Here is a 24,239-nt window from a genome sequence, read left to right as displayed (position 1 = left end):
CCACAGAGGTCTTTTTCCTTCATTCCTAAGCATGGCTGGGACGTGGTGGATTCCAGCGATGCCGCGTCTCAACGTCAGGAGGAGCTGCCACCTCCTCCGCTGCCTCCTGGCTGGGAAGAGAAGGTGGACAACCTGGGGCGGACTTACTACGTGAATCACAACAACAGGACCACCCAGTGGCACCGACCCAGCCTCATGTAAGCAGCCAGGGGCTGTGTGGGATGGACAAGCAGGCTGAGGCTGAAAGGAAAACGTGCTTTGTTCATGGCCCAGCAGATCACAGGGGCACAGAGTGTTCTGGGAAATTCCGGGGAGTCTGGGATGGCAGGGAAGGCAGTGTGTTAACAACGCACCTTAGAATAGGAATAAAATAAGGAATAAAGAATAATAAGCTAAGGAATAGGATAATAAGAGAAGGAATTTTTCAGTAAGTAATTTAACAGGAATAAATTACTTTGTTTATAGAGACTGTTGAAGAAGTAAGGAAAAAAATCAACTCTTTTAAGTTTTAATGAAGTTGAACAGATTAGCTTTGAGGAGATCCTGGCTATTATTCTGTGAATAGGCTTCATTCCCTGAATGTGCTGTCAGAGAGGTCTGCAAGCCGTGGCGATATCTTCTCAAGATTAGATTTAGAAAGCTGTGGCGAGCTTATATTTTACAGAGTGTGAATAACTGACAGTGTTGAGAGTTATACTGAGATCATGAATGAAGCCAGCAGTGCCAAAGGCACCGCTAAACCATGTCCAGGAAGTGCTGGATCCCCCAGCACTGGACACGTTCAAGGCTGGGCTTCACAGAGGGCTGGGCCATCTTGTCTGGGCCGTGGTTTCCCTGCCTGGAGAGGTTGAACCAGATGACCCCAAGGTCCTTCCCAACCTGATGTTCTGTGATATTTGTGAAATGCTTCCAGTTTTATTTTCTTTCAACTGAGGGATTGAACAGTCTTGTAATTATGAAGCTTGATACATGCATGAATAATGATTTTTATAATCAAAAGTATTACCTGGGTTTTGAAGGAAATGGATAAAACAGGGGCTTAGTCTGACTGGGGTTATTTTCTTGTTCTTTTCTCCTTTCCATGGCGGATTCCCCCCTGCAGCGATGTGGGGTCCGAGTCAGATAACAACATCAGGCAGATAAACCAAGAAGCAGCTCACCGGCGCTTCCGCTCTCGGCGCCACATCAGCGAGGATTTGGAGCCAGAGCCTATGGAGAGTGGAGACATTCCTGAGGTATCCCCAAGCCTTGGCCTTCAGGAGCTGACTAAACTTGGAGCTGCTGTGTTTCTCATGTGTAGCTAATTACCACACAGCACAGAGAGCCGTGGTTTTACCTGGCACTTGTGGAAATTGCCTTGGGAAAATGCTGGCAGCGCAGTGACAATGCAGCCAGGGTCCCATGCAGCTGCAGCTCCCTGGTGGCCTGTGGGCAGCACCGAGTCCTGTGTAAACTCTGGAAGAAACATTTATCATTCCAAACTGCTTGTCATAGATACGTTGATAGAAACACTTCTTATTCTGCTCTGAGCAGCAGTGGAATAAGTGATAAAAAGAAGGGAAGTGGACTGGCTGGAACTGCCCTGTGATTCAGTTCAGTTCAGTTGATTTAGGGTGAAGAGAAGCTGCTGTTTGTGTGTCGGGCACAGTGAGATGATCACACAGAAGGCAAAGGGAAAGAAGACTCGGTCTGTATAAAACCTGAACTTAGTTTCTTCTCTTTTGTTAGCCTTGGGAAACCATTTCAGAGGAGGCAAGTGCCAGTGGGGATTCCTTAAGCTTGTCACTGCCACCTCCTCCTGCATCTCCAGTGTCCCGGACCAGTCCTCAGGAGCTGTCTGAGGAGCTGAGCAGAAGACTCCAGGTCACTCCTGATTCCAATGGGGAACAACTCGGCTCTTTGATTGTACGTAATGTGTGATCTGTAAACCTCTAGTGCAGAAATGTGCTCTTCTTTGGCATAACCCCAATCACTTCACGCCTGGGGAGCGATTACTGGGCTCAGGAAAGCCTGAGCATCCCGTTAAAATTCCTTTCCAAAAAATGCATCACAGCTTCACCATCAAGCAAACTGCCTCAGACAACAGAATTCCTGAGTTCAGATTTCAAGAGTTCTGTGTGAGTTTAACTTCAGACTCTGCTGCTATTAGACCTTTAGTGAAACAAAATATATGGGAGTAGAGGTATCAAGCTAGGAATTTGCAAAGGAAAGGGAAAAACAAAAAAATGGTCTCTGTGTTATCCATTAGTCAGATACCACAAAAAAAATCAGGATAATACAAGTACCAGTGGGGCAATGTTTTATGTCTCTTTGATTACAAAAATAATTGTAAATAGTAAACAGAACATCGTGCTCTTATTTATTTATTTTTTACTCTTAGTATGATGCTACCAAGGTACCTCTGCAGTTCAAGAGATAAGAAATACTCTTGTTCTCATCAAGCAGGATCTTGATTAGGTGTGTTTTTCCCAAAGAGCCAGTGCAGTTGCTCTCTGACTGATGGGAATGTCACCTGGAGGTTGTTCAGCAAGTGACAGCTCTGATGCTCTGCAGGGTCTGCATGCAGAGGCTTGTGTTGAGAACTGCAATTTTAGTAGCCCCCTGCCCCAGTTTCACTGCAGCTGTGTCAGTGCTGTGTTTTCCTAAACACTTCTCAGCCCTGCAGTGCCCAGCTGCACTGCTGGGGAAGAATTACGTTGCAGTGTCAGACATGCTGCGTGTCTGCTCTTGTAGGGGGGTTTTGTTTCTAGCTCACAATCGTGAAGGATGTTAATAACTAATTTAAAAGTTAGCAGCAAAGAGGAAAAGCAAAACTGATTTGTTTTTTATAAGAAATACTATAAATTTTGAAGTAAATGAATTTTTAAGACTTTGAGCTCTCATCCGTAGTATTTGATTTTGGATTTCTTTCTTAATGCCTTTATTTTTTCAATAAATAAAAATATTTATTTTTTTCAATAATTCATGGGTTTGTTCATGTTGACATTTCTCTTTTAGAAAAATGGATGGGCCCTTTTTTTTTTGTAGTATATAGGAAGTAGAGAAATGGGATATACCACTCTGGTAAAACAGAAGTAGGTAATTGTTTACAGGAGATTAGCTACAAAGAGGTTAGTACCTGTAATTACTGAATTTTTTGAATAAACATCCTAACTTGGAGACATCTTTTTTTTTTTTCTTGCAGCAAAGAGAACCTTCTTCACGACTGAGGTCCTGCAGTGTGACAGACACAGTCGCTGAACAGTCCCAGCTATCCCTGGTAAGCCAGAGCTCCCTTCTAGTCCTTCCTTTTTGGGTGGGCATTCTCTGATTCTGAATAACACCTTGCCTTGGGTCAGCTCTGGTCAGGCACAGATCAGTGACCAGGGGAGGCATCTGATTGTCCCAAACAGTAACAGAGACCAAATTCATGTGAGCTAAAAAAGGACATTGCTGAGACAGGAAAATGTTTGGAGATGGAGCAAGCCACCCCCTCCTCAGTTGTTTACCATGGAAATTTAGGTTCCTGCAGTCCTGTGTGCAGTCAGTGGAGAAACTCCTCCAAGGGGTGTTCCTGGCTGGGGGAGGAGAGGGCAGGAGAACCCAGCTCTACCTGGAACTGGAGCAGCCACAGGATGCTCATAGCAACAGTATTTCTGTGGCCCATAAGTTGATTTTACTTGCAATATATAAATTGGTGTTTTGCCTGATTGCAGTGAAAAGGAAGCAACTTCTGGAGGTTTATTTAAGAAAATCGTTCAAACAGGGAAAGATACAAAGATGTTTTGTAAACAAAGCTGCTCTCTCCCATCAGAACCATGCACTCTCTGCTCAGGCTGACAGAAAGTGGTGCCTCTCCTACAGCCCACGTGCAAGGGTTGCAGAGGTGGCAGGTTTGTTCTCTCAGCCACCTCTCAGCTGTAGGTAAAGAGACACCACTTAAAATAGGAGTGTGCAAGGTGTGCTTTTGAATAAAACTGGTCAGATTGCAAAAGAATATTTCAAAAGATTATGCTTTTCTTCCAAGAGTTTTTCTTTTTTTCATTTTTAAAAAGTTCTAAGTATGTCCCATGTGAATCTGCAACACCAAGGAGTTTGTTACCGAAGCTGCTGTCTCTGTGTTGCTTGTTCCCTCTACTGCTCTTGGGCAAACGTTTCCAGAAAGCACAGAGGTTTTCTCTAGGCTGGACTCTTGCCGTGCTGTAGCAGTTATTGAGTGTAGCTGAGGCACATCCCTGGCTCAGGGGGTGAGCACTGGGGTGGGTTGCAGTGCTCTCTGTGCCTGACTGCAGGGGGGACGAGGCTGCTGTGCTGCTTTCTCGCTGCCTTTAGCACTGCTGGAGCCGGGGGCTGGCACGTGGGGCTGGGCACAGCCTTCCTCCTCCTCTGCTTCAGGGACACTCCTCATCTCCTGAGTGTTCAAATCTGAGCACTGAGAGCATTGCCCTAAAACATCATCTCACCTGATCTTAACCACATTTCATCCTTCCTGAGCTAATGATCATTTCTGGCAGCTGAGTACATGTTCTTCCTAAATCCAGCGCTCCTCTGGGATTCTGGCTTGGTTACCAGCCACTGATGCCTTTCAGATTTGCTATTATCCATCTAACTGCTCTCTCTCAGTAAATGTAAATGCTCCTAAAGATGTGACAGTAAGCTGTGACCTTCTTCAGTGAATGTGTGTAACGTTAATTATCATTCAACAGCAGAATGGTCCCTCTAGGAGAGCCCGTTCTTCAACTGTCACAGGGGGAGAGGAGCCAACGGTAATAAAACTCTTATCATCTAACTCTATCACTATCTCTAACTAAGACGGGGGGACATTTAGGTCTTGTACAATGAGGTACAATGTACTTTTTTTAAAAAAAAAAAGAAAAGAAAAAGCAGCAATGTGTTGAGTGAAATACAGGTATTGAATGAAAACTTATATATTTTTGTCTCAAATTTTCTCAAAATACTGCAGTTGCCTGCAAATACTGGCATGGTTTAGGGACATGGATGTGACATTGAATTATGATGAAGCTGTTCACTAAGGAGCTGCCATGGGCTCCTGAAAAATGAAAGCTACAACAGCTAATTCTTTAAAAAGGGACGCTGGAAGCAGCGGTGATTACAGACATCCAATCATTGTATGTGTATCTGTGTTTGCATCTTGTATCTGTCTTCCTTTACTTTCCATAGACTAATTAATTTTAATTCTTAAAGTTGGTCTTAATTTGAGAGCCTTGGGGGTACAGTGATATAGCACAGAGCTCTTAATGGTGTTACTGAATGCCAGCTTCATTTTCCAGCAGTTCCTCAGCAGTCCAAGACTACAGTTTGACCATCCCATGAAATTCTTGATGTGCTTTGCTGAAAGTGGGTTTAATCTATATTGAACTTTAACCAAATTATATATATTGAACCTTTAACCTAATTAACTGTCAGTCTGAAGTGAGTTATTTCATGGAAATAATTTACAGTAACTATCATAAATAGCTTTTATGAATTTATGCCCTCCTAGAGAATTTGTTTCAGAGAAAGAAATTTAATTTATACTTGGTATAAATTGCTATTTACATCTGGGAAATAAATAAGTCTTACTTTGGGCGTTGATGCATCATTCTGTAATACTGTCTCTATTCAGTGTTTTTTAATTTTAGAACCAGAGGAGAACACTTGCAAATAGCAAAGTCTAACTCATTAGTCTGACTCATTAATAGTTAGTTAATTGTGCTAGATAAACCTGCACTGCAGTGTTACTCCCTTGGCAGAGCATCTTGTCTTGGTTAGACTTTTTAAAGCAAAATATTAATATTTCCCTGCAAATAACTGAGTTCAAACATTGGTGACTCATTATTAGTGCAGCTGTACCAAGATGTTTTAGCTCATCATGCTGCAGTCACTCATCCCCCCCTTGTCTTTGTGGAGCATTTACACCCAGAGTCCCAAATCCGTGCAGGATTCGTGGTCTGAATCCTTTGTCTTCAAAGGCTGCATTCTCTTGGGTCTTTGTGCGCCTCAGGCTCACAGACCAACAACCTGTCAGCAGTAAAAGGCTCTGGTCACCTTGGTTTTGCCTTCAGAATTCCTCCAAAGGCCCTCCTTGGAGCAGTACCCCCAGCTCAGGCCCAGCAGTAGTGTCCTTGTCCCCAGCTCTGAGCTGTGAGTGAGACACTGGGGGCTCTTTGCAGCCCTGCCTGTGGCCTTCTTGACCCCTGGCAGATGGGTTGGCCACTGGCACAGCCTGGGCAAGGTGTTCTCCTCGTGGCCTGCCAGCTCTGTGAACCAGCACAGGGAAAATAGTCCTTGGCTCTTCAGGAGAGAGGGAAATGAGTCTGAGAGTCTGTACTTGGATTCTTCATGTGTTTCCCTCTGTTTTCTGTTCCCTGTTGGGGTATGTCAGCTTCCTGACACATGCAGTATCTCTTCTCCTTTCCTTTCTTGATTATCCCTGCAGTTCTCCAGTTCCTTGTGTCAACTGTGCTCTGCTTTTAAACAGCACCTGCATTGCCTTTGGCACTTGCTCTGGGTCTGACACGGACGAAGATGAAGCAAGAGCAAGAATTAAGTTCATTATCTTGCTGGAGCAAGGAATATAGAGGGTAGGAAGAGAATGTGTCCTAGATTTCAGCAGGAGCCTTCAGAGGCCTTTATTGTTTCATGGCAAAACTTCAGAGCTTGTAGTGCATCAGCCTCTGAATTATGCAAGTCTCTCCACTTGGTTCCAGTTCCTGGCTCATGTGTATGAACTCGTGCTTGGGTATTTTGGGGGCAGGAAGGACACAGCCACACCCAGGGACACGGTTCCTGTGGGCAACAGGATGTGACTTGGGTTACCTGTGTGCTTCTCCTAGAACAGGGTCTGATTTGTGGAGCTTTTACTGAAAGTTTTTGTCATGCTGAGGCTCCAGTTTGGGGTTATCTGCTGTTGTCGGGGCACAGAGCCCTGAGTGCAGCATTTGTGACAGAGCAAAATGGCTAAAATTAACTTTCTAAACCCACAGTAGTTTCTGGCAACTGATTCAAGACACCCTGGGGTAAAGAAGAGAACAGGACTTGGGAGATTTTGGCTGCAGGTTTATTTAACTCTTACTCATCCATCCTGTTAAAAGGAAGAAACCCCAGCCTTTTAAAGAAAGCTTGTTAAAACATAAAGTTCTTTTTTGTCATTATGTGTAATAAAATAGAATGTTTGAAGGCATATAAACTTGTCTGTGTCAGACTGACCCAAAAGATCTCTTGGAAGAAAAAAAATTATTTGCTTCAAAGGCATGTGACAAAGAGCTTGAATGAAATTAAATCAGAAACCAGATTTTTCCATATGGTTGTTGTGATTAAGAAGAGTGTAAGTTGCTTTTTTTTTACGAACAACAGACTTTGAAATGTTTTTTAGCTATTATAAAATAAGAATTGAGTGATTTCTTGCCTGAGCAGCCTTCTGTGGCTTACGTGCACACCACGCCTGGCTTACCTTCGGGCTGGGAGGAGCGCAAGGACGCCAAGGGCCGGACCTACTACGTCAACCACAACAACCGGACCACAACGTGGACACGGCCCATCATGCAGGTACCGTGCTGCACCCAGGGAGAAAACACTTGGCTTGGCTAGGGGTCATTTCAGTTGCAGCAGCTTCCAGAAAGCTGAAATTTAAAGGAAAAACCCTAAGCATTGTCATGACAATACAGATGAATCATAAAAAGCTGCAACAGTTTAGGATGGTTTTGGTTACTTTTAATTATGTCAAGGCACGGGTTAAGGTGATTGCTGCTAGGGAATGAATTTCCAGAGGTGCTGAAGAGCTCTTAAAAGGAGGCGAATGTGTTCTTTGGAGTGAATTTGAAAGTTGGCTTGAGCCATTAATAGAACCAGACATTCTTGGCCCTTCCCGTGGAATTACATTGAATACCTGGCCTTTAAGGAAATAGGGTTAAGAAGAGCAGTAGTGATGATAACAGTGACATCAGCTTGAACATGTCCTACTCACGGGCAGCGTTTGTGACGTTTGTGACCTGGCTTTGCTCTGGCACAGCTCGCCGAGGATGGGATGGTGGGGCCGGGCACGAGCAGCAGCAACCACCTGAGCGAGCCACAGATCCGGCGGCCCCGCAGCCTCAGCTCCCCCACGGTCACCCTGTCAGCACCGCTCGAGGTGAGCCCCCCCGACTGCTCCTGCAGCCACTCCTCAGTCCTTGGCCTTCAAACAGGGGCTGCACTTCTTTCAGAGTAATTCCAAATGCTGTGCACTGATGTTCGCTGTGACGTGACTAAAGAATAGCTGAAGTGGCTCCTTACACAATCGGAGCCTGTGTGTGTTTGACTTCTGACAGTGTGATTCAAACTCTTGCCTCAGCTACTCAGGGCTGTGCTGAGGAGAGCTAGCTCTTCAGATTTCCTCTTCATGCTTAAGAGTTTGAAGAGCTGTGGCTCACACAGCCTTGCACTTAAAGGCATTTTTGTAAATGAGATACCCTGGCCCTGAAGCACAAAACACTGCTTTTTGTCTTTTCCTTAGTAAAATGAAATATGGACACATGCAGGGCAGGTGCAGGGGAAGGTACAATCAGGTGTAAATCCTGGGGGCATCGTCATTGCAGAGGAAGGCACAGAACACCATGTCCTTCACAGCAAAAGACTGGGTGTGTTCAAAGGCACAGATAGAGCTAATTATGTTCTAGTAAATCAGTCCCAGCATTGAATTGTAGTATTAATTACATCTGGAATGAGAAGCTGTTTGCTGTGAAGCCAGGTTGGGTTGGTTTTGCAGCCCCAAGTGCCATGTGAGCAGTGGTGCTGTTTCCTGCTCCGCAGGGCATGAAGGACTCTCCGGTGCGCAGGGCAGTGAAGGACACTCTCTCCAACCCTCAGTCCCCGCAGCCATCCCCCTACAACTCCCCCAAGCCCCAGCACAAGGGGGCCCAGAGCTTCCTGCCCCCGGGCTGGGAGATGCGCATCGCCCCGAACGGCCGCCCCTTCTTCATCGACCACAACACCAAGACCACCACGTGGGTAAGTGCTCCAGCCGAGGCACCAGGGCCGTGCTCCCGTCTCTCCTCCTGCCTCTATGCCCCCATGTCACCCCATTCCAGCCTGGCACTTGTCTTTGTGCTTGTGAGAGCCAAAAATGTGTCTGTGGATGTAAAAGCCCTTGTGGAATGCAGGCATCCTAAGAACAGGCGTGTGGCTTTTGAAGCACATCCCTGGACATAGCACACACACATTTAATGGCGTCAGGTCTTACATCACCCGAACTCACTCAGCACCAGAAAATTCACTGCGCTGTAGGAATCCTAATGAGGCATGTTTTGTTCTATTCTCCAAAAGGAATAACTGTAACATAGGAGGATTTCTAGATCCCTGTGTGCTTGACTTTGTAGATCTGCCTTGATCTGTTGGATTTACAGTTGCATACTGTGTGTGTATCCTGTGTTCCAGGAGGATCCACGGCTGAAGTTTCCGGTGCATTTGAGATCCAAAGCATCTCTGAACCCCAATGACTTGGGCCCTCTTCCTGTAAGTGATGCTGTGCCTGCGTTCTGACCTAACCTGCTGTCCCAGGGCTCTGCTCTGTTCTGGACACAGCCCTTGTTGGAGGCTCTGGAGCCCTGCTGTGTGCTGGGGCTTGCTCAGGCCCTCCAGGGCCAGCCCAGGAGGCTGTGATGGCCTTTGTCTGTTCTACTGGAGTGTTGAGCTTTGCACACCTTACCTGGGCTATGTCTCTGACTGTGCTTTTAGATAATCATTTACTGATTGAGAAAAGCAGAGCAGATTGTGCCAGGCAAGCTCTCATCAGTGCACCAGCATGTTCTAGCATTTAGAAATTGGAATAAATTTTGATTTTTCAATGAAACCCCCATATTTTGCAGAGCAAATCATCAATTTAATGTCAGAAGCTTTGTCCTACTTGCAATCAAGGTATAATGGGAATTTACAGACATGTCAAATGCAGAGCTTTGCTTTGTTTTTAAAAATACCCCCAGACCTTAAAGGTAGAAAGTAATGTGTGAAAGCTGCCACATGCCTGGTCACAGCAGCAGGAATGCTCTTTGGCTTTAGGAAACACTGTGCTTTTGTAGTTGTCCAGGTACATGGGGTGTGTGTTCACCTTGGGGGCACTGAAGGGCCAGTTACAATTTGTTCTGTTAACTGCAAGGGGTGGAACCAGGGTAGCCTGACTTGTCACTAGCAACAGATCATTAGTAACAGATTTCACCTCAGTTAAACCTCCTGGTTTGGATTGAGGCTGGGATGACTACAGAATTTAACACGAGTTTCTCCAACAAGATTGAAGTGAAATAATTTCTCCTCTGTATTTTCTGGCAGGCCAGGCTGGCCAGCATTGCCTACAGCCTGCCATCCGCCCTCCTTTCTGCACTGCAGGCGCTTGGGACATGAGAAAAGGGAACGGATGAAAAGGGAAGCCCTGAGGACTAGGTTAGGACATTCTTGTCCCACTGTACAGGGAGCCTGGGTTACACATTTACAGTAAATAACCCACATGGCTTTCAGAAGTAGGAGCAGAAACTTTCAAACTAAGCCACGATGGACCATCTGTTCTCTGTGATTGTTTGCCCACAGCAGGAAATGGGTGGGAATCCTGAGGCAAGAGGTTTCCACTTCCAAGCTTTAGAAAATATTCCCTGCGCAGGATTCAGTTACCTCTATATGATCTAAATCTGAGTCTGCCTTGATTTCTGGCCTTGCCATTATGCATCTGGTCACTTGGGGTTTCCTACCTCATAAGCATCTTTGAGACAAGTCCAGTAGGTGTGGACAGTGCGCTGCTTCAGGCTGTGTGAGACTGCTACTGCTTCACTTACGCTCTCTTTTCTTTGTTTTTATTTCCCATTTCCAGCCTGGCTGGGAGGAAAGAATACACCTGGATGGAAGAACATTTTATATAGACCATAGTAAGTAAGCACTCAGGCACTAGAGCAAATAGACAAAGGGAGGTACTAAGTATTGAAGTGAAAGCTTTGTGATTTTACTCTTCATTTAGGAAGCCAGGTGTTGATATGTGGAGACATTGATACCAGAGACTTAGTGCCCTCCTACGGTACTGTACATTCACTGGAAGCTTGCTTTAATTGGCTCATCAAGCTTTGTCCCTCTCTGACTTGTGAAGCATTAACATTTCCTCTCTGTGGTTTCTTTTGTTCTTGTTGATATTTTGGAGTTGTTGTTGTTGTTGTTGATGATCCCATGGCTTATTTGCACTTAATAAATTAAAATATACACTAGGAATAGAAAATAAGATGAGAAAAGATCCTGTAGCCACAGCTCCACATATAGGCAGTGGAGCAATTAGCACTGAGAAGTACTTTCCTCTGCTTTCAGGTCTGTGGCAGTGCTGATTCTGATCTTATTTCCTATTTAGAGCATGTGAAACTGCACCAGCCCATTAATATTCTCCAGTTCTGTTAGTGGAGTTTTAGTGTAAGTGATGTTTCATTGTAGATTTGTCTTCCTAGAGCATCTCAGAACTGCTGTGTGAGTTTTGTTGGTGTTTGGAAACAAAGCCACCCACAAAGGCTGGCCTGGGTCTTCTCTTTTTTTTTTTTTTTTTTTTTTTTTTGTTTGTTTGGGTTTTTTTTTTGAGATTTTAAGACTTATACTGAGACATTTCTTCACAGCCATTGTTACCTCTCATAACCATCAGAGGAGGGTGCACAGAGAGTTAAAACCTAAACTTAGCCATGTTTGACAGAATTAGGTTTGTCCCTCAGTTTCACTGACTCCCACGCTCATCCATAGAGATGACAGTGTTAAGTCATTATTAAAAGACTGCCTTTAAAGTAATAACAATTTTGAAATGGAATAAATACTTTTAACTAAACATTGGAAATACACTTGTCAAGCACCCGATGAACCTCTTCCAAACTTCAGTACAGAGTTATCCTTTATCCCTTCTGTAATTGTTTTTCCCAACAGAGATCTGGAAATGTAACTATGGCCATTGATTTTAAACTGCTGCCACTAAGGAGTCACAGGATAAAATTGTCCCATTTAAAACACCTGTGTAACTGCTGGGCCTCCCAATCTCTCTTAAAAGTCTTTAATTTTTTAGTCTCCTGAAGCTATTTGAGCATGTGTTAGTCCCTAAAGTGGAATGTTAAAGTCATACATTAATTAGACTTCCTCAAAGAATTTGTAACTGTTAACAAAGCAAAATTTATGTGCATCTGAATTTTCCCTCCAGCCTCTTTTGATCTGAGTGGATTTAGCTTCTCATATAGCATTTTTCACAGAAGTTTGGGGAAGCTTTTGGTAATGCTGCCTGTTTCCAGCAGATGTCCCTTTGGTCTCAGCCTGGTGCCTGAGCACTGCTGGGCTGGGGGGCCTGGAGGGCCAGGGACTGTGCCACTGCCAGGACACAAAACCAGCAGGACAAGTCTGCCAGAGTCAGCTGCTGGTCGTGTCCTGCTTCCCTGCTACGTTTTGTACCTCTGCTGCACACTTCTCCAGTGCTGTTTGTCCTATTTTTGAAATGTTTCTCTCATCTTTGGGAGAATTCCAAGAATTGCAGAATTCCCCTGCAGCCAGCACAGCCTCTGTGCTGTTTCACAGGGAGCAGAAGCACTGAGAGCAGCACACAGGTGTTACTGGTACCAGAGGCTGTGTGTGTCAGTGAACCCTTTCCTGGCTCCCTGGGCCCTCAGCTGCCCCTGTACCTTACCCTCCATGGCACCCTGGTGTTCCCTGCACACTGCTGCCCTTCCTGGGAGCCTCTGTTCTACCTGGTGGAAGGGATCACAAGGAAAAACAACCATTCTGCAACCATTTTCTGAACAGTTACCAGGGATTCACAGACAAGGGGGATGGATACATTGAATGGGTTCCCCTCAGAGTGTGCCCACATCCACCAGCACATGCTGATAGTCACAATATGCATCAGTGATTTACACAAGGAATTAGGGGGAAGCACTCCTTAGTTCAGCAGGAAGCAGCAAAGCAGGAGAGGGGTTTGCTGGAATGGGATGGGAAGTGAGAGTGAGGCTGGCAAATGGCCACTGCAGTGTGCAGGAAGAGGATGTGTGAAGAGAATTGCAAAGTATTACTCAGAACAGGAATAATTAGCAGAATTTTGGTTGAAAAGGGCATGAAAAATGCCATCACCTGGTCATGAGTTATCTCACCCTGTGATGTATTGATAAGAGTGCCTAAATCCAACCCTTCTGATGCCATCAGCACTGGGAATGCCTGGCTGTGAGAGTTCTGTATCTGGCAGGGGGTCCCAAACTTCAGGGAAATAGGGGGCCCCTTAGAAAGGCAGGGAGAAGAGGGAATCCTCAAAGGCCTGAGAGCCTGCATTATGACAGAGAATTGTATTGGTGGGAAGACTCAAATCTTTGAAATTTTTTAAAATGTTGAGAATTTTGAAAATGTTCTTCAAAAAGCATAAGTTTGTTATCCATGTTCACTTGGGATAAGACAAAGAATCCTGAGCTACAATTCCAGGTGGAGTTGTTCATGCCAGACCATTTTTAATATGAAGTCCCTGTAAGACTCTGAAAATAAACTGAGGCTGAGATTCGTTGGTGTCGTTGTGCACTCAGAAGTACAGACAGCAAAGAGCTGACACATTGTCAGTCATTTCCAGTTGTGTTACCTCTGATTTCACAGAAAACTGGCACTGTGATTTGTGGCTGCTGGTGTCAAGAAGTGACCAGAGAACTTTGTGGAAGGGAATTCCAGTGTAGGGGTTGAAAATGGAAAGGGCTGGGCTGGGCTGGGTGGTTCTGCCTTGGCAGCATCTCTGGGGTCTCTGGAGCTCAGGCTGGCAGCCCTCCAGCATTCCCATAAGTGATCAATAGCTTTAATGTGTGAAGGGAAGTAAACTAATATTTTACTATTAAGTTAACTAATAGATCAAATGGCTTGAAATGTGCTTGCAATCCTTCAGAATTTTCTCCATTTAACATTTGCTTAATGGCACCTTTCAGATTCAGTCCCTGTTAAACCAGCTTGGGATGCTCAAAACTTCCAGGGCTTTTCCAGTTCTAGAAACATGGAAAATGCAATCTTGATTCCTGATACCCAGTCCCTAACCCAGAGCAGTGTCAGTAACAGAGGGATGGCAGGCCATGGGTGACCAACACCTCGCCAAAGCAGGTGGCACCTGGGACGGGGTTTGGAGCATTGTCTTATTGTTGCAACACCATTGTTTTGTTGTGATTCCGTCGTGTTCAGAATCCTGGGAGGAGCAGCTGTCTTAGAGGCAGGGGAGTCCCACCGTGGTCCTGTAGAGCCTTTCCTGTCATCCTCCTGGTGCTCCTCAAAGCTGTAGATGGAAAGCATCTCCCTTGGTCGTAGCAGGGTGGTTCTCTTGCACCAAAACAGGACAGTTCTGCCTCCCTTTACCTTCTCATTAAATCAGTCTAGGGAAAATGCTAATCCCTCCAAGTTTAGAAGTATGATACTTCAGCTGTCTATGCAAAATTTCCAAACAGTAACCTGGGGTGTCATTGCCAAAAGTTTGGGGTTCCTTTACCTGTCGGGCCGTGTATCTCCAATCCCAGCCCATGTTCAAATGAACATGTTCACCCACTCGTGCAGATGTTGCCATCAAAGCAGTGCAAATTCCCTGGGTTCTGGGGTAGTTCTGTGTTTTTGAGTGAATGTTTTCAACTAAACAGTGTGTTGGGGCTGGGGAGGGTGGGGAGACACAAGTGTTTGCTAACCCTGACAGAGCTGAGCAGTGCTAGGGAGAAAAAACCAACAGAAATTCACAGTGTGGTACCAGAGAAACCATGGGATTGTTTCTTTTGTTATTTGCAGATAATAAAATTACGCAGTGGGAAGACCCCAGGCTGCAGAACCCAGCCATCACGGGCCCAGTAAGTACTGCTGTGGGATCTTCCATTAAATGCCCATTAAACTGCTTCCATTAAATGCTCTGCCTGCTCCCCACATCAGGGGTGGGCAGCCTAGGAGGAGCAGGAGCTCTTCTGCTCCACATCCTAAGTCAGAAGAAGCTGGGAATGTCACACCAAGTTCAGGGCAGCCTCCCAGATTGTTCAGGGTTTGGGGAGGCCCAAGGAGAAGTGCTCCTATTTACCCCTTACCTGGGTCGTTACTGACAGTAGGACTTTACTGAGCTGACACATTGTTCTGTTTCTTTGGAATCTCTGGACAACGAAAATCTCTTTACACTTGGGAGGAGAGAGGTGGCCCTATGTGGATTCAAAGTGTGAAAAAAAAAAAATAGACAAAAATGGGTCTGTCAGTTTAAGAGACATAAAACCTCCTGCAGGTAAACAGAGGTGTCAGAATATCAGCCTTAGAAAAATATAAACACAGCATTTTACTTCAGTATCAAATTTTTAAAATATCAAAGAGTGATTCTTTGACTTTTTATGCTGGTTTTATGCTGGATTATGCCAGGTTATGGTAATTCTGAGTGATCAGACTTCCAATCCCAAGATGTTTCCTGTGCCTTTTTATTCTGGGTAAATCCTTGTGACCTTCAAGAGTTTCAGAACAAAGGAGATGAGCCTGCTGCACAGTGTAATTCCAATTGCTTAGTAATAATATCAGTAATAGTCGCTTGTTTGACCATAGTTGCTTTTAGGGGGATTTACCCATTTTTCAGACATTTAAAACTGGAGATCCTCACACACAGCACTGTGCCAAATGTTAATAGGCCTCTCCCCAGAAGTGCTGAGCATAAATGAGAGAGACTGTTTGAGAAAGTTTGTTTGAAGGAAATGAAATGCTCATGGTCCCTTGAGTGACTGACAGTGGTTCGTTTGTTGGTTTTTAAGGGAAAGCAGGAGCTAATCCATTTCACAGAAGCACTAAGGATTCATCTGAATGTTTTCAATAATAATATTTCTGGTGCCATGAAAAACAGAATTACTTAAATTGCATTTTGTGTTGGGTTTAAATAAAGGAAACATGTAGAAAGAATATTTAACAGCTGTAGTAAAGTCATATTATCTTCAGAGTAAAATGGTATCATTTTGGGGGATTTTTAGATCTCTCCTGGCTGCTGTCCCTTCTGGGTGGGTTTAGGGGAGCCCATAGCACAATGTGTGGGTAGCAGGGCTGTGCATTCCCTTAAATACCGTGGGGTATCAGCTGAGTAGCTGGAATGACGTGTCCTCCCGCTGCTCCCAACAGGCAGTGCCGTACTCCAGGGAGTTCAAGCAGAAGTACGACTATTTCCGCAAGAAGTTAAAGAAACCTGTGAGTAGAACCAGCACGGGGGGGCTGCAGGACACACCTGCCAGGTCACTCCATTGTGCTGCTCCTCAAGGGCTCATGTGGGAACCAAAAACACAAAGCAAAGTTTGAATTTGATGGGTTTCTCAACAAAAAGCTTTTTAAAGTCTTTAAGACTCATATTTTTCTAGATAAATGCAAATGCCCTTAAAATAGAGCACAGTCAATCTTTCTCCTTTTTTGTTTTGTTTGATACTTTTCTTGTCATTTTCATCAAATATTTATCATAGAAGTCTGCAGCACTGTTCTGGAACTGGCCCAGTTCCTGCCATGCTCTCAACCTGTGGGCTGTGAGAGCACTGGGAAGTAAAAACACGGGGAGCTGGAACACCAGATGTCTGATCTGTCACTGAGTCAGTAATTTGCCCAAAGACTTCCTTCTTGAGACTAACAAGGACAATCTAATCTTCTTTGACACAGGCTGACATACCCAACAGATTTGAGATGAAATTACACAGAAATAACATTTTTGAGGAGTCCTACAGAAGAATCATGTCTGTGAAGAGACCTGATGTACTAAAAGCCAGACTCTGGATTGAATTTGAGTCAGAAAAAGGACTTGACTATGGAGGTGTGGCCAGAGAATGGTTTTTTCTCTTGTCCAAGGAGATGTTTAACCCTTACTATGGTCTCTTTGAATACTCAGCAACGTAAGTGTCCATTAATATTTGTTTTCTCAAGGGATATACATTACATTTTGCACAAGAGGCAAAGCTGCTCTGGGCAGAAGCAGCTCCTCCTCCTTCCCGGGGTGCCCTGGGCAGCCCCACTGTCCTGCTCCTGCTGCCCTTCAGAGAGCCTCTGGAATTGTCCTTGAGGACCCAGAAAACATTTCCATTGCTCAGACAATATCCAGGGCAGCAAAACTGCACTTTTTGAGGCCTGTAATGGTGAAGGGACCAATGTCACAGAAAAGCCTCTTTCCTCTGGTGCCCAGAGTTGCAGCACTGCTGTAGAGCGAGCTCGGAACGCAGCTGCCCGTTCACACTGCAGGAGCTCCCCAGCAGTGGCCTCCCTTTAAACTTTAAACTGGGGGCTGCCCTGCTTTAAAACCTTGGGGTAATCCACTAGTGCAAGGGAGAGAGGGCATCTCTTGCTCACAGTGGGTTTGGTTTGCTGCTGTGTCAGCCCTCGGTGCCTCCGTGGTGGGACAGACTGGAAAGGACTTGGACACAGCTCCACAATGCTGTTGGAGGGAGATGTCCCAAGCACAAGTTATTTATTAACATATCTGAGTATCTGCTTATTTAAAGACTTGGTTCTTTAGCTGTTTTTTTTTCTTTCCCCAAAAAAGGGACAACTATACACTTCAGATTAATCCTAATTCAGGTCTCTGTAACGAAGACCATCTGTCGTACTTCACGTTCATTGGCCGGGTTGCCGGCCTGGCCGTGTACCACGGGAAGCTGCTGGACGGTGAGTCCTGCTCTGCTGCTGCCCCTGGGCTTTGGGGAAGGAAATGCACCTGCTTGAGAGCCCCAGGTTCTGGGGACAGTCTAGGACTGACACTGTTGAGACTTGAATGGTAATTCACAAAATTACAACAAGTGGGTTTCATACAAAGTTTTGCTCCTTTCTCCACTCAAGTTGAAACTCCAGAACCAGCACGAGCACTGTTCCTAGAGGAAAAGCATGGAATTTGTATCAGACATTTCCATACAAACCTGCAGCCAAACTAGGGGGGTCAACTGCAGCATATTTTGATACGTAAAATTATTGCTGAATGATTTAATTAGAATTTCTGCTTCATTTTGAAATCTCACACCAGGCAGACATTACTGACCAGATTTTCCTGAGCCCTGGTGCAGCAAAAGAAGCAGAGGAGTCCTGAGCAGAGGAAGCTCACCAGGCTGCTCTTCAGGCAATTCCTTGGAGAGAGGAGTAGTGATTTTACATGGGATAGAGTGCCCTGAGCTCAATTCCCCAGCTTTTGGCTCTCTCTGCCATTAATGTTAGGGTGGTCAGTGGAGTATGGCAGTTGGTGGATAATTGTTGAAACTGAAAAACTGGACCTTCTGTGCCTAAATACACCTGAGCTGCTTTGATGCTGTTGCAGTTGCAGGACTGTTACAGTCAGGAGGTAACAGGAAATGCCAGGGGTGGTGGCCCCAAGCAGTTGTACCTTCATGGAATGTGCAGGTGCAGAGCAGGGCAGGTAACGCTCTCCTCTCTCACAGGCTTCTTCATCAGACCTTTCTACAAGATGATGCTGGGGAAGCCCATAACTCTGAAGGACATGGAGTCAGTGGTAAGACCCCATTTAACCCGTGCCAGTGCTCACAGACCCATGGGTTTCTACAACTCTGCACTAATTGCCTATTTTCAAATTGCCTAATTGTGATCTGCCCTAGGATAGCGAATACTACAACTCTCTGAAGTGGATCCTGGAAAATGACCCTACGGAGCTGGATCTCATGTTTTGCATAGATGAGGAAAACTTTGGACAGGTATGTAAAGGTTATTTACATCTTAGAACTGGTTATTGCCAACAAGTACCTGAGTACTGAGCAGAGTCTCATGGTGGCGAATGCACTGAGCAGCCTTCAGCTTCTGTGTTCCCAGCTGGGACTGGGGGTGCCACATTCCTGTCAGGGAGCCACGACATCTCTGCGACAAGCAGGATACACAGCTGAATAAAATACTTGCAATGAGGAGAATAAAGGTGTGCCACAGTCCAGCTGGGACATGGTCTGAGCCCAGGGGCTGTTTGGGTTTCTGAGGTTGAAGGTGTTCTCAGAGGAGAGTGGCAGAATGACCAGGGAGGTCCTCTCTGCAGTGCCTGTCACAGAAACAGCTGGTACAGCAGGGTGAAGCTGCCAGGTTTCATAGCATCACAGTCCATTACAAATGAAAATGTTGTAGACATCAAATTAATTTGCTTAGAAGTTTTTATGTCCTTTATGACCTTTTATGACCTTTTCTAGTGTCTTCCCTTTGTTTGCTTCTGAGAGCTAGATCCTGGCTCCAGGTACAACTTGACCTGGGACTATAGAGCCTTTTATAAAAACTGACTGAAACATTTCAAACCATGCACTCAAAGTCGTGTCCAAAACATTCTGATCCACTTTCCAGTGCTTACTGCCTTTTTCCTGAAGCAATATAAAGTTATGGATTACATGGAGAAAGTATTACATAGGGAAAGTATTGAAGCCACAGAATAGAAAGGTTTTGTAATACACTGGTTGGCTTTGGGCAGTTTCAATATGTGATTTAGCTTCTTTTATTATAAATAATAACTATTAAAATTTTGTACATATAAAGTACATATTTTTGGTTATATTTTATATAAATATATAATTTCATTATTATAAATAATAATTATAATTATTATACGGCCCCTCTTTGCCAGTTTTCCCTTCTGTCAATGCAAGTTTGTTCCAAAGTGTAAATCAATTTACTTATGATTTCCTGATACTGCTTGTGAAATGCTGCTCAGGGAGAGTGGCTTCTGGGAGAAAGATGTCCTCAAATAACAGGTTTTTTGGTCTTCTGAAATACAGACATATCAAGTGGACCTGAAGCCCAATGGGTCCGAAATCATGGTAACAAATGAAAACAAGCGGGAATACATTGAGTAAGTATCATTATGGAATATGCCTTGGAGTAAGAAAGAGCAGTTGTAGTTACAATTGACCCTGCTGCAATTCCTAAACTTTGTACTCCACAAGAGCATCAGAGATCATTTGGGGGAAAAAAAAAAAATCTTACTGTTACTATTGGTTATATTGGTGAGATATAAGAACAAAGAGTAAATTAAATTACATGCTTTGTTCTCCTGAAATTCCTCCCCATGGAAACACGCTTCTCTTAACATCTAGCTCAGATGAGCCAGAAGATGATCTCCAGCCTGGCCCTTATCCCATTGTCCTCCTCTGCCAGTCACAGACCAGAGCCAGGATTCCATTGCCAGTGCTCCTACCAAAAATTGGCCAAATCTGAATTTAGGTGTAATTTTCAGCTTTCTCTGTTCTTCTGCCTACCAGGATGTAAAATGCAAAATTCACTTATACCTGCTGGCATTTTAAATCAGGGTCTTTTCCAAGGTGAAAGACATTAAAATTGCTACATTCATGCAAATTGGTAATTAATTTCCAATGCCTGGATCTGGACCATGCCTGGAATTGATTTTTTATGCCTGCACCTGTGAGGTGTTTGTGCTGTGGGTGGCTGGTACTGAAAGCAAGGTGTCCCTTTGATGCTGCAGTGTATTTCTTTATTTATAGGCGAGGTGCTGTGTCCTGACAGCTCTCCTCAGAGCTTGCAGACTTTGCTGGGAATTTTTAATTACTCAGTGCTCTGGAAGAATAAAATGTCTGCTCACGTAGGTACCTACAGGAGTGAAAATATTCCCACTGTGATCTGGTCATAGTCACTGGGGTTTTTGGTTTGTTTCTCCAAAATTCACTCAAGTCACCAGCCAATAAATTGGATCAACTGGTGAAAGCTGCTCAGTTACCTGAACTTGCTGAAATTGTAAATGACAAACTGAAAGCACTTGGGGTTGCTGAAACCTCAGAACACTTGGCTGAGACCTGGTAATGAGTTTGTTTTTCTGATGGGCTTTTGTTTCTTTCTGCAGCCTGGTCATCCAGTGGCGGTTTGTCAACAGAGTGCAGAAACAAATGAATGCCTTTCTGGAGGTGAGGTTCTGTAGCTCCTTTCTTTCACAAAAATAGGGATTTTTTTTCTAACAGATTTCTTAACTCACTGCTGTGTGTGTAAAGGGAGCTTGGCACAGAATGCAAATAGAATACTTAATGTTTTATGATTTTACAGTTTTATCTTGTGTAAGAATATATCATCTTTCCCTTATGAGCATAAGGTCATTCTCTTTCAAGTTTAATTATTTGAGCTTGAAGGAATTTGGTCATTGATGTTTTTAATTAGAATTTATGTGGAATGAGAGTTTTAACTTTGCTCTTCTTTTTAGGGATTCACAGAACTGCTTCCGATTGATCTGATTAAAATTTTTGATGAGAATGAACTAGAGGTGAGTCAATTTGGTGCCCCAAGCCGACAGTTCTCTGACAGATGTGCCATGCTCTGGGCTCTTCAGTTATCCATCCCTCTCCCTTAGGGAATGCGCAGACACAGCTGCCTTGCTCAGAGTTGGAAATCAGATGTTTCTTCCTAATTAATAAATCTATTCATGACGTGGAAAGAACTGTAGTTACTCGGGGAGGTGGTTGGGGTGTGCCTCTGGAAGTAGCTTGGTGGGTCAGTGCCAGTCACATTTGAGGCAAACACATGGAAGTTGCTGTCACATGGTGTCATTGTGCAGCCATTCTCCAGTAGCTGGAACACTGTGGGAAGAAACTGGGACTCTCCCCTCCCTGTGTGCATAAATGACCAAAGGGGCAGTGACACCTTGTTACCCTGTGAGTGCAGGGAAACACACTCCTTCACATCCCACCGTTCTGCTTCCCTGCAGTTACTGATGTGTGGCCTTGGTGACGTCGATGTCAATGACTGGAGACAACACACCATCTACAAGAATGGTTACTGCCCAAATCATCCCGTTATCCAGTGGTTCTGGAAGGTAAGACTGGGTACCACCTCTGACTGGTCCTGTAAGTCAAAGTTATTGCCCCTTTTTTGCAATCATTTTTCTTTATGAAAACTGCTAAGAATGAGGAGGGTGTTATGCTGGGGGCAGGATCTGCTGTCACCTCACTCAGGTGCCAGAGCAGCCCACAGATGCTACCTGGAGCAGAGACAATCCACTCTGTCCCGAAGGCTTGGCTCATACAAAGGTCATTCCTGCTGGCTCTGGGCTGCTCTTCAGCCCGGCCCATCCAGGCCAGGGTAGGAGGCTGAGGCCAGTGGTGTCCATTTGCCAACAGGCTGTTCTGCTGATGGATGCTGAGAAACGGATCCGGCTCCTGCAGTTTGTGACCGGGACATCACGCGTGCCTATGAACGGATTTGCTGAACTTTATGGTGAGCTGCTCGTGGCATGATGGGAATCCAGCCAACCTCTGACCCCCCCGCAGCACTGAGTTTTAAATGCTGATTCCGAGCTCACTTCCTTGGCATGACCAAGCTCTGAAACCAACTCACGGGGCTCGGAAAGAAAGAACCGCATTCGTATTGCTCTAATGTACCTGGAACGGGTGAAAAATCCGGCCCACGATTGATGCCAACATTTCATGTCAAAAATAATGTTTAGGTGGTTTCGGTAGTGTCCAGCAATTTCTGTTTCATACGGTTTTCATTTTCACCCAGGTTCAAATGGTCCTCAGCTGTTTACAATAGAGCAGTGGGGGAGTCCTGATAAGCTGCCCCGAGCTCACACCTGGTAAGTCACCAAAGCATAAATTTCACCAAAGCATAAATTCCAGAGCTGCTCCTGCCAGAAGGGCCACACTGCTGCAGTTGATCCTGTGGGTCCCCAGTGCCTTCACAAACTGAGAAACTGAAGGATATTAGTTTATTTCCTACATCCTAGTAAATGGATGTAATGAACTACAGCAAGTCAGACATCACCAAACAGCCATAGAAAGCACATAAATCATTGCAGAATTCAAAACAAATGTAAGGTTATAATTTAACCCTGGTTTATAGATTTTGCAGACATGGAAAGCATTCAGCACAAATTTATCTTGCTCTCTTACATTTCAGGAATGTGGCTTTTCAAAGAAAAATTGTGCTGAATTGGAAAACTATTATACAGACTATCAGTACAGACTGGGGAATCTCTCTGTGAAACTAATCATTCTATAGAATAATGAGCTTTAATATAAAAAACAAACCTGAAGACAAAAGCACAAAACCCACCAAACAAAATCACAATACTACCCTGAACACACTCCAAAATCAGCCCATCCTCTTTGTGTTCCAGTTCTCTGCTAGCTTTTACCCTTTTACCTTTGAAAGATTTTCTCTTGGATGTTTCATCTCTTCCCCTTAGAGAGCAAAGGGTCTGTCCACTAAATCCAGAATATTTTTGCTGTGCCTCAAGAAATCAGCAAGAAATCTTTTGACAAAGATTGTTTTCCATCATCTAAATGTAGTGAGGGGCTTTCTGTTGGCTTTTTTCCCCTCTCCTAAGCGATTTTTACCAAATTCCTGCTTCCAGCTTTGCAAAGGAAGGCAGCACACAGTTACTGGAGAGCTCACCTTGGGCAGGTGTGGTGTGCAGGGAACTCTGTGGACCACAAGCTGCATTCTTAATCCGAGACCCCTAATCATTTCATCTTTTCTAGTTCTTTAAAACTCTATTTTCCCATGGATTATTGACTCTTTCCTTGTCCCTTCCAGCTTTAACCGCCTAGACTTACCTCTGTATGAATCTTTTGAAGACCTGCGGGAGAAGCTCCTCATGGCCGTGGAGAATGCCCAAGGGTTTGAAGGGGTGGATTAACTTTGCAGGAGCCGTTCCCTCTCCAAGCATGTTTTGCTGGCTTTGGCACCTGCCCGAGGGACTCCAAGGGACTGTGGCATAGCAGCTGCCCGGCGCTGGGCTCTGGAGCAAACCCTGGCAGCGCAGGGGCCGAGCCCCGAGGCTGGGACTGTCACCTGGGGTGGCCTTGCTGATGTTCCCGCAGCAGCTGCGAACTGATCACATTTCAGCAGGACTTACTCTATTTATGTTGTGCCTCTGTAGGCAAAGCCCTTAATAAATATTTTACACAATTTCTAATGACAATGAATGGAATTAATCATTTTACAGGTATAGTATTACAACTCATGTTTACTTCTTAATTGCTTTAGACATTTTCAGATTTTATTTCATTACAATTAAATATCATATACTTGGAAAAAATGAGCATTTTTCTTAATTTCAGACTTTTTTTAAGGCACGTTGAACCTTGTGTTCGTAAACCATTCAGAGTAGGAGAAAGCGCTGTTGGAAGCTTTCTCTCCATGGGCTGTCTCTCAAAAGCAGCTCTCTTCATTAAGCACATCACTGTTGTTCTGTATCCAGAAGTATGGGCTGGATGTTGCGTTTTTGTATAAGTACTAGAAGAGTGTCAAGGCACAGCAGAGCCCTGACACAGCATGTCCAGATCTCTGTTCTACCGAAACTGCCTTGCTACTGCCAAGCTGTACATGTG

General features: G+C 44.6%; 1 protein-coding gene across 8 annotated transcripts in view; it reads left to right on the top strand.

Moving 5' to 3' along the window:
- LOC131592699 (E3 ubiquitin-protein ligase NEDD4-like) overlaps positions 1-23,947 on the top strand; it is a 90,247-nt gene extending 66,300 nt beyond the window's left edge. For 2 of the 8 annotated variants that reach the window (XM_058864398.1, XM_058864394.1), the window contains 24 exons: positions 31-197; positions 1,103-1,235; positions 1,729-1,905; positions 3,185-3,259; positions 4,686-4,745; positions 7,396-7,527; positions 7,991-8,110; positions 8,770-8,967; positions 9,394-9,471; positions 10,814-10,868; positions 10,958-11,014; positions 14,737-14,795; positions 16,081-16,146; positions 16,603-16,832; positions 17,477-17,598; positions 18,360-18,430; positions 18,534-18,629; positions 19,683-19,756; positions 20,762-20,822; positions 21,113-21,172; positions 21,614-21,721; positions 22,026-22,122; positions 22,408-22,480; positions 23,443-23,947. In XM_058864398.1, the coding sequence (XP_058720381.1) occupies positions 31-197; positions 1,103-1,235; positions 1,729-1,905; positions 3,185-3,259; positions 4,686-4,745; positions 7,396-7,527; positions 7,991-8,110; positions 8,770-8,967; positions 9,394-9,471; positions 10,814-10,868; positions 10,958-11,014; positions 14,737-14,795; positions 16,081-16,146; positions 16,603-16,832; positions 17,477-17,598; positions 18,360-18,430; positions 18,534-18,629; positions 19,683-19,756; positions 20,762-20,822; positions 21,113-21,172; positions 21,614-21,721; positions 22,026-22,122; positions 22,408-22,480; positions 23,443-23,545 (2,472 nt within the window). In that variant the 3' untranslated portion in view covers positions 23,546-23,947. Of the gene's footprint in view, positions 1-30; positions 198-1,102; positions 1,236-1,728; positions 1,906-3,184; positions 3,260-4,685; positions 4,746-7,395; positions 7,528-7,990; positions 8,111-8,769; positions 8,968-9,393; positions 9,472-10,813; positions 10,869-10,957; positions 11,015-14,736; positions 14,796-16,080; positions 16,147-16,602; positions 16,833-17,476; positions 17,599-18,359; positions 18,431-18,533; positions 18,630-19,682; positions 19,757-20,405; positions 20,504-20,761; positions 20,823-21,112; positions 21,173-21,613; positions 21,722-22,025; positions 22,123-22,407; positions 22,481-23,442 lie in introns of those variants that run through there. The other 6 variants (XM_058864399.1, XM_058864395.1, XM_058864400.1 and 3 more) reach the window with 4 other exon arrangements.
- The last annotated feature ends 292 nt before the right edge of the window (positions 23,948-24,239 follow it).

Source organism: Poecile atricapillus, chromosome Z (assembly GCF_030490865.1).
Source record: "Poecile atricapillus isolate bPoeAtr1 chromosome Z, bPoeAtr1.hap1, whole genome shotgun sequence".
Classification (NCBI taxonomy): domain Eukaryota; kingdom Metazoa; phylum Chordata; class Aves; order Passeriformes; family Paridae; genus Poecile; species Poecile atricapillus.
The sequence above is the reverse complement of the archived record's forward strand: the minus strand, read 5'-3'. Positions and strand labels throughout refer to the sequence as shown.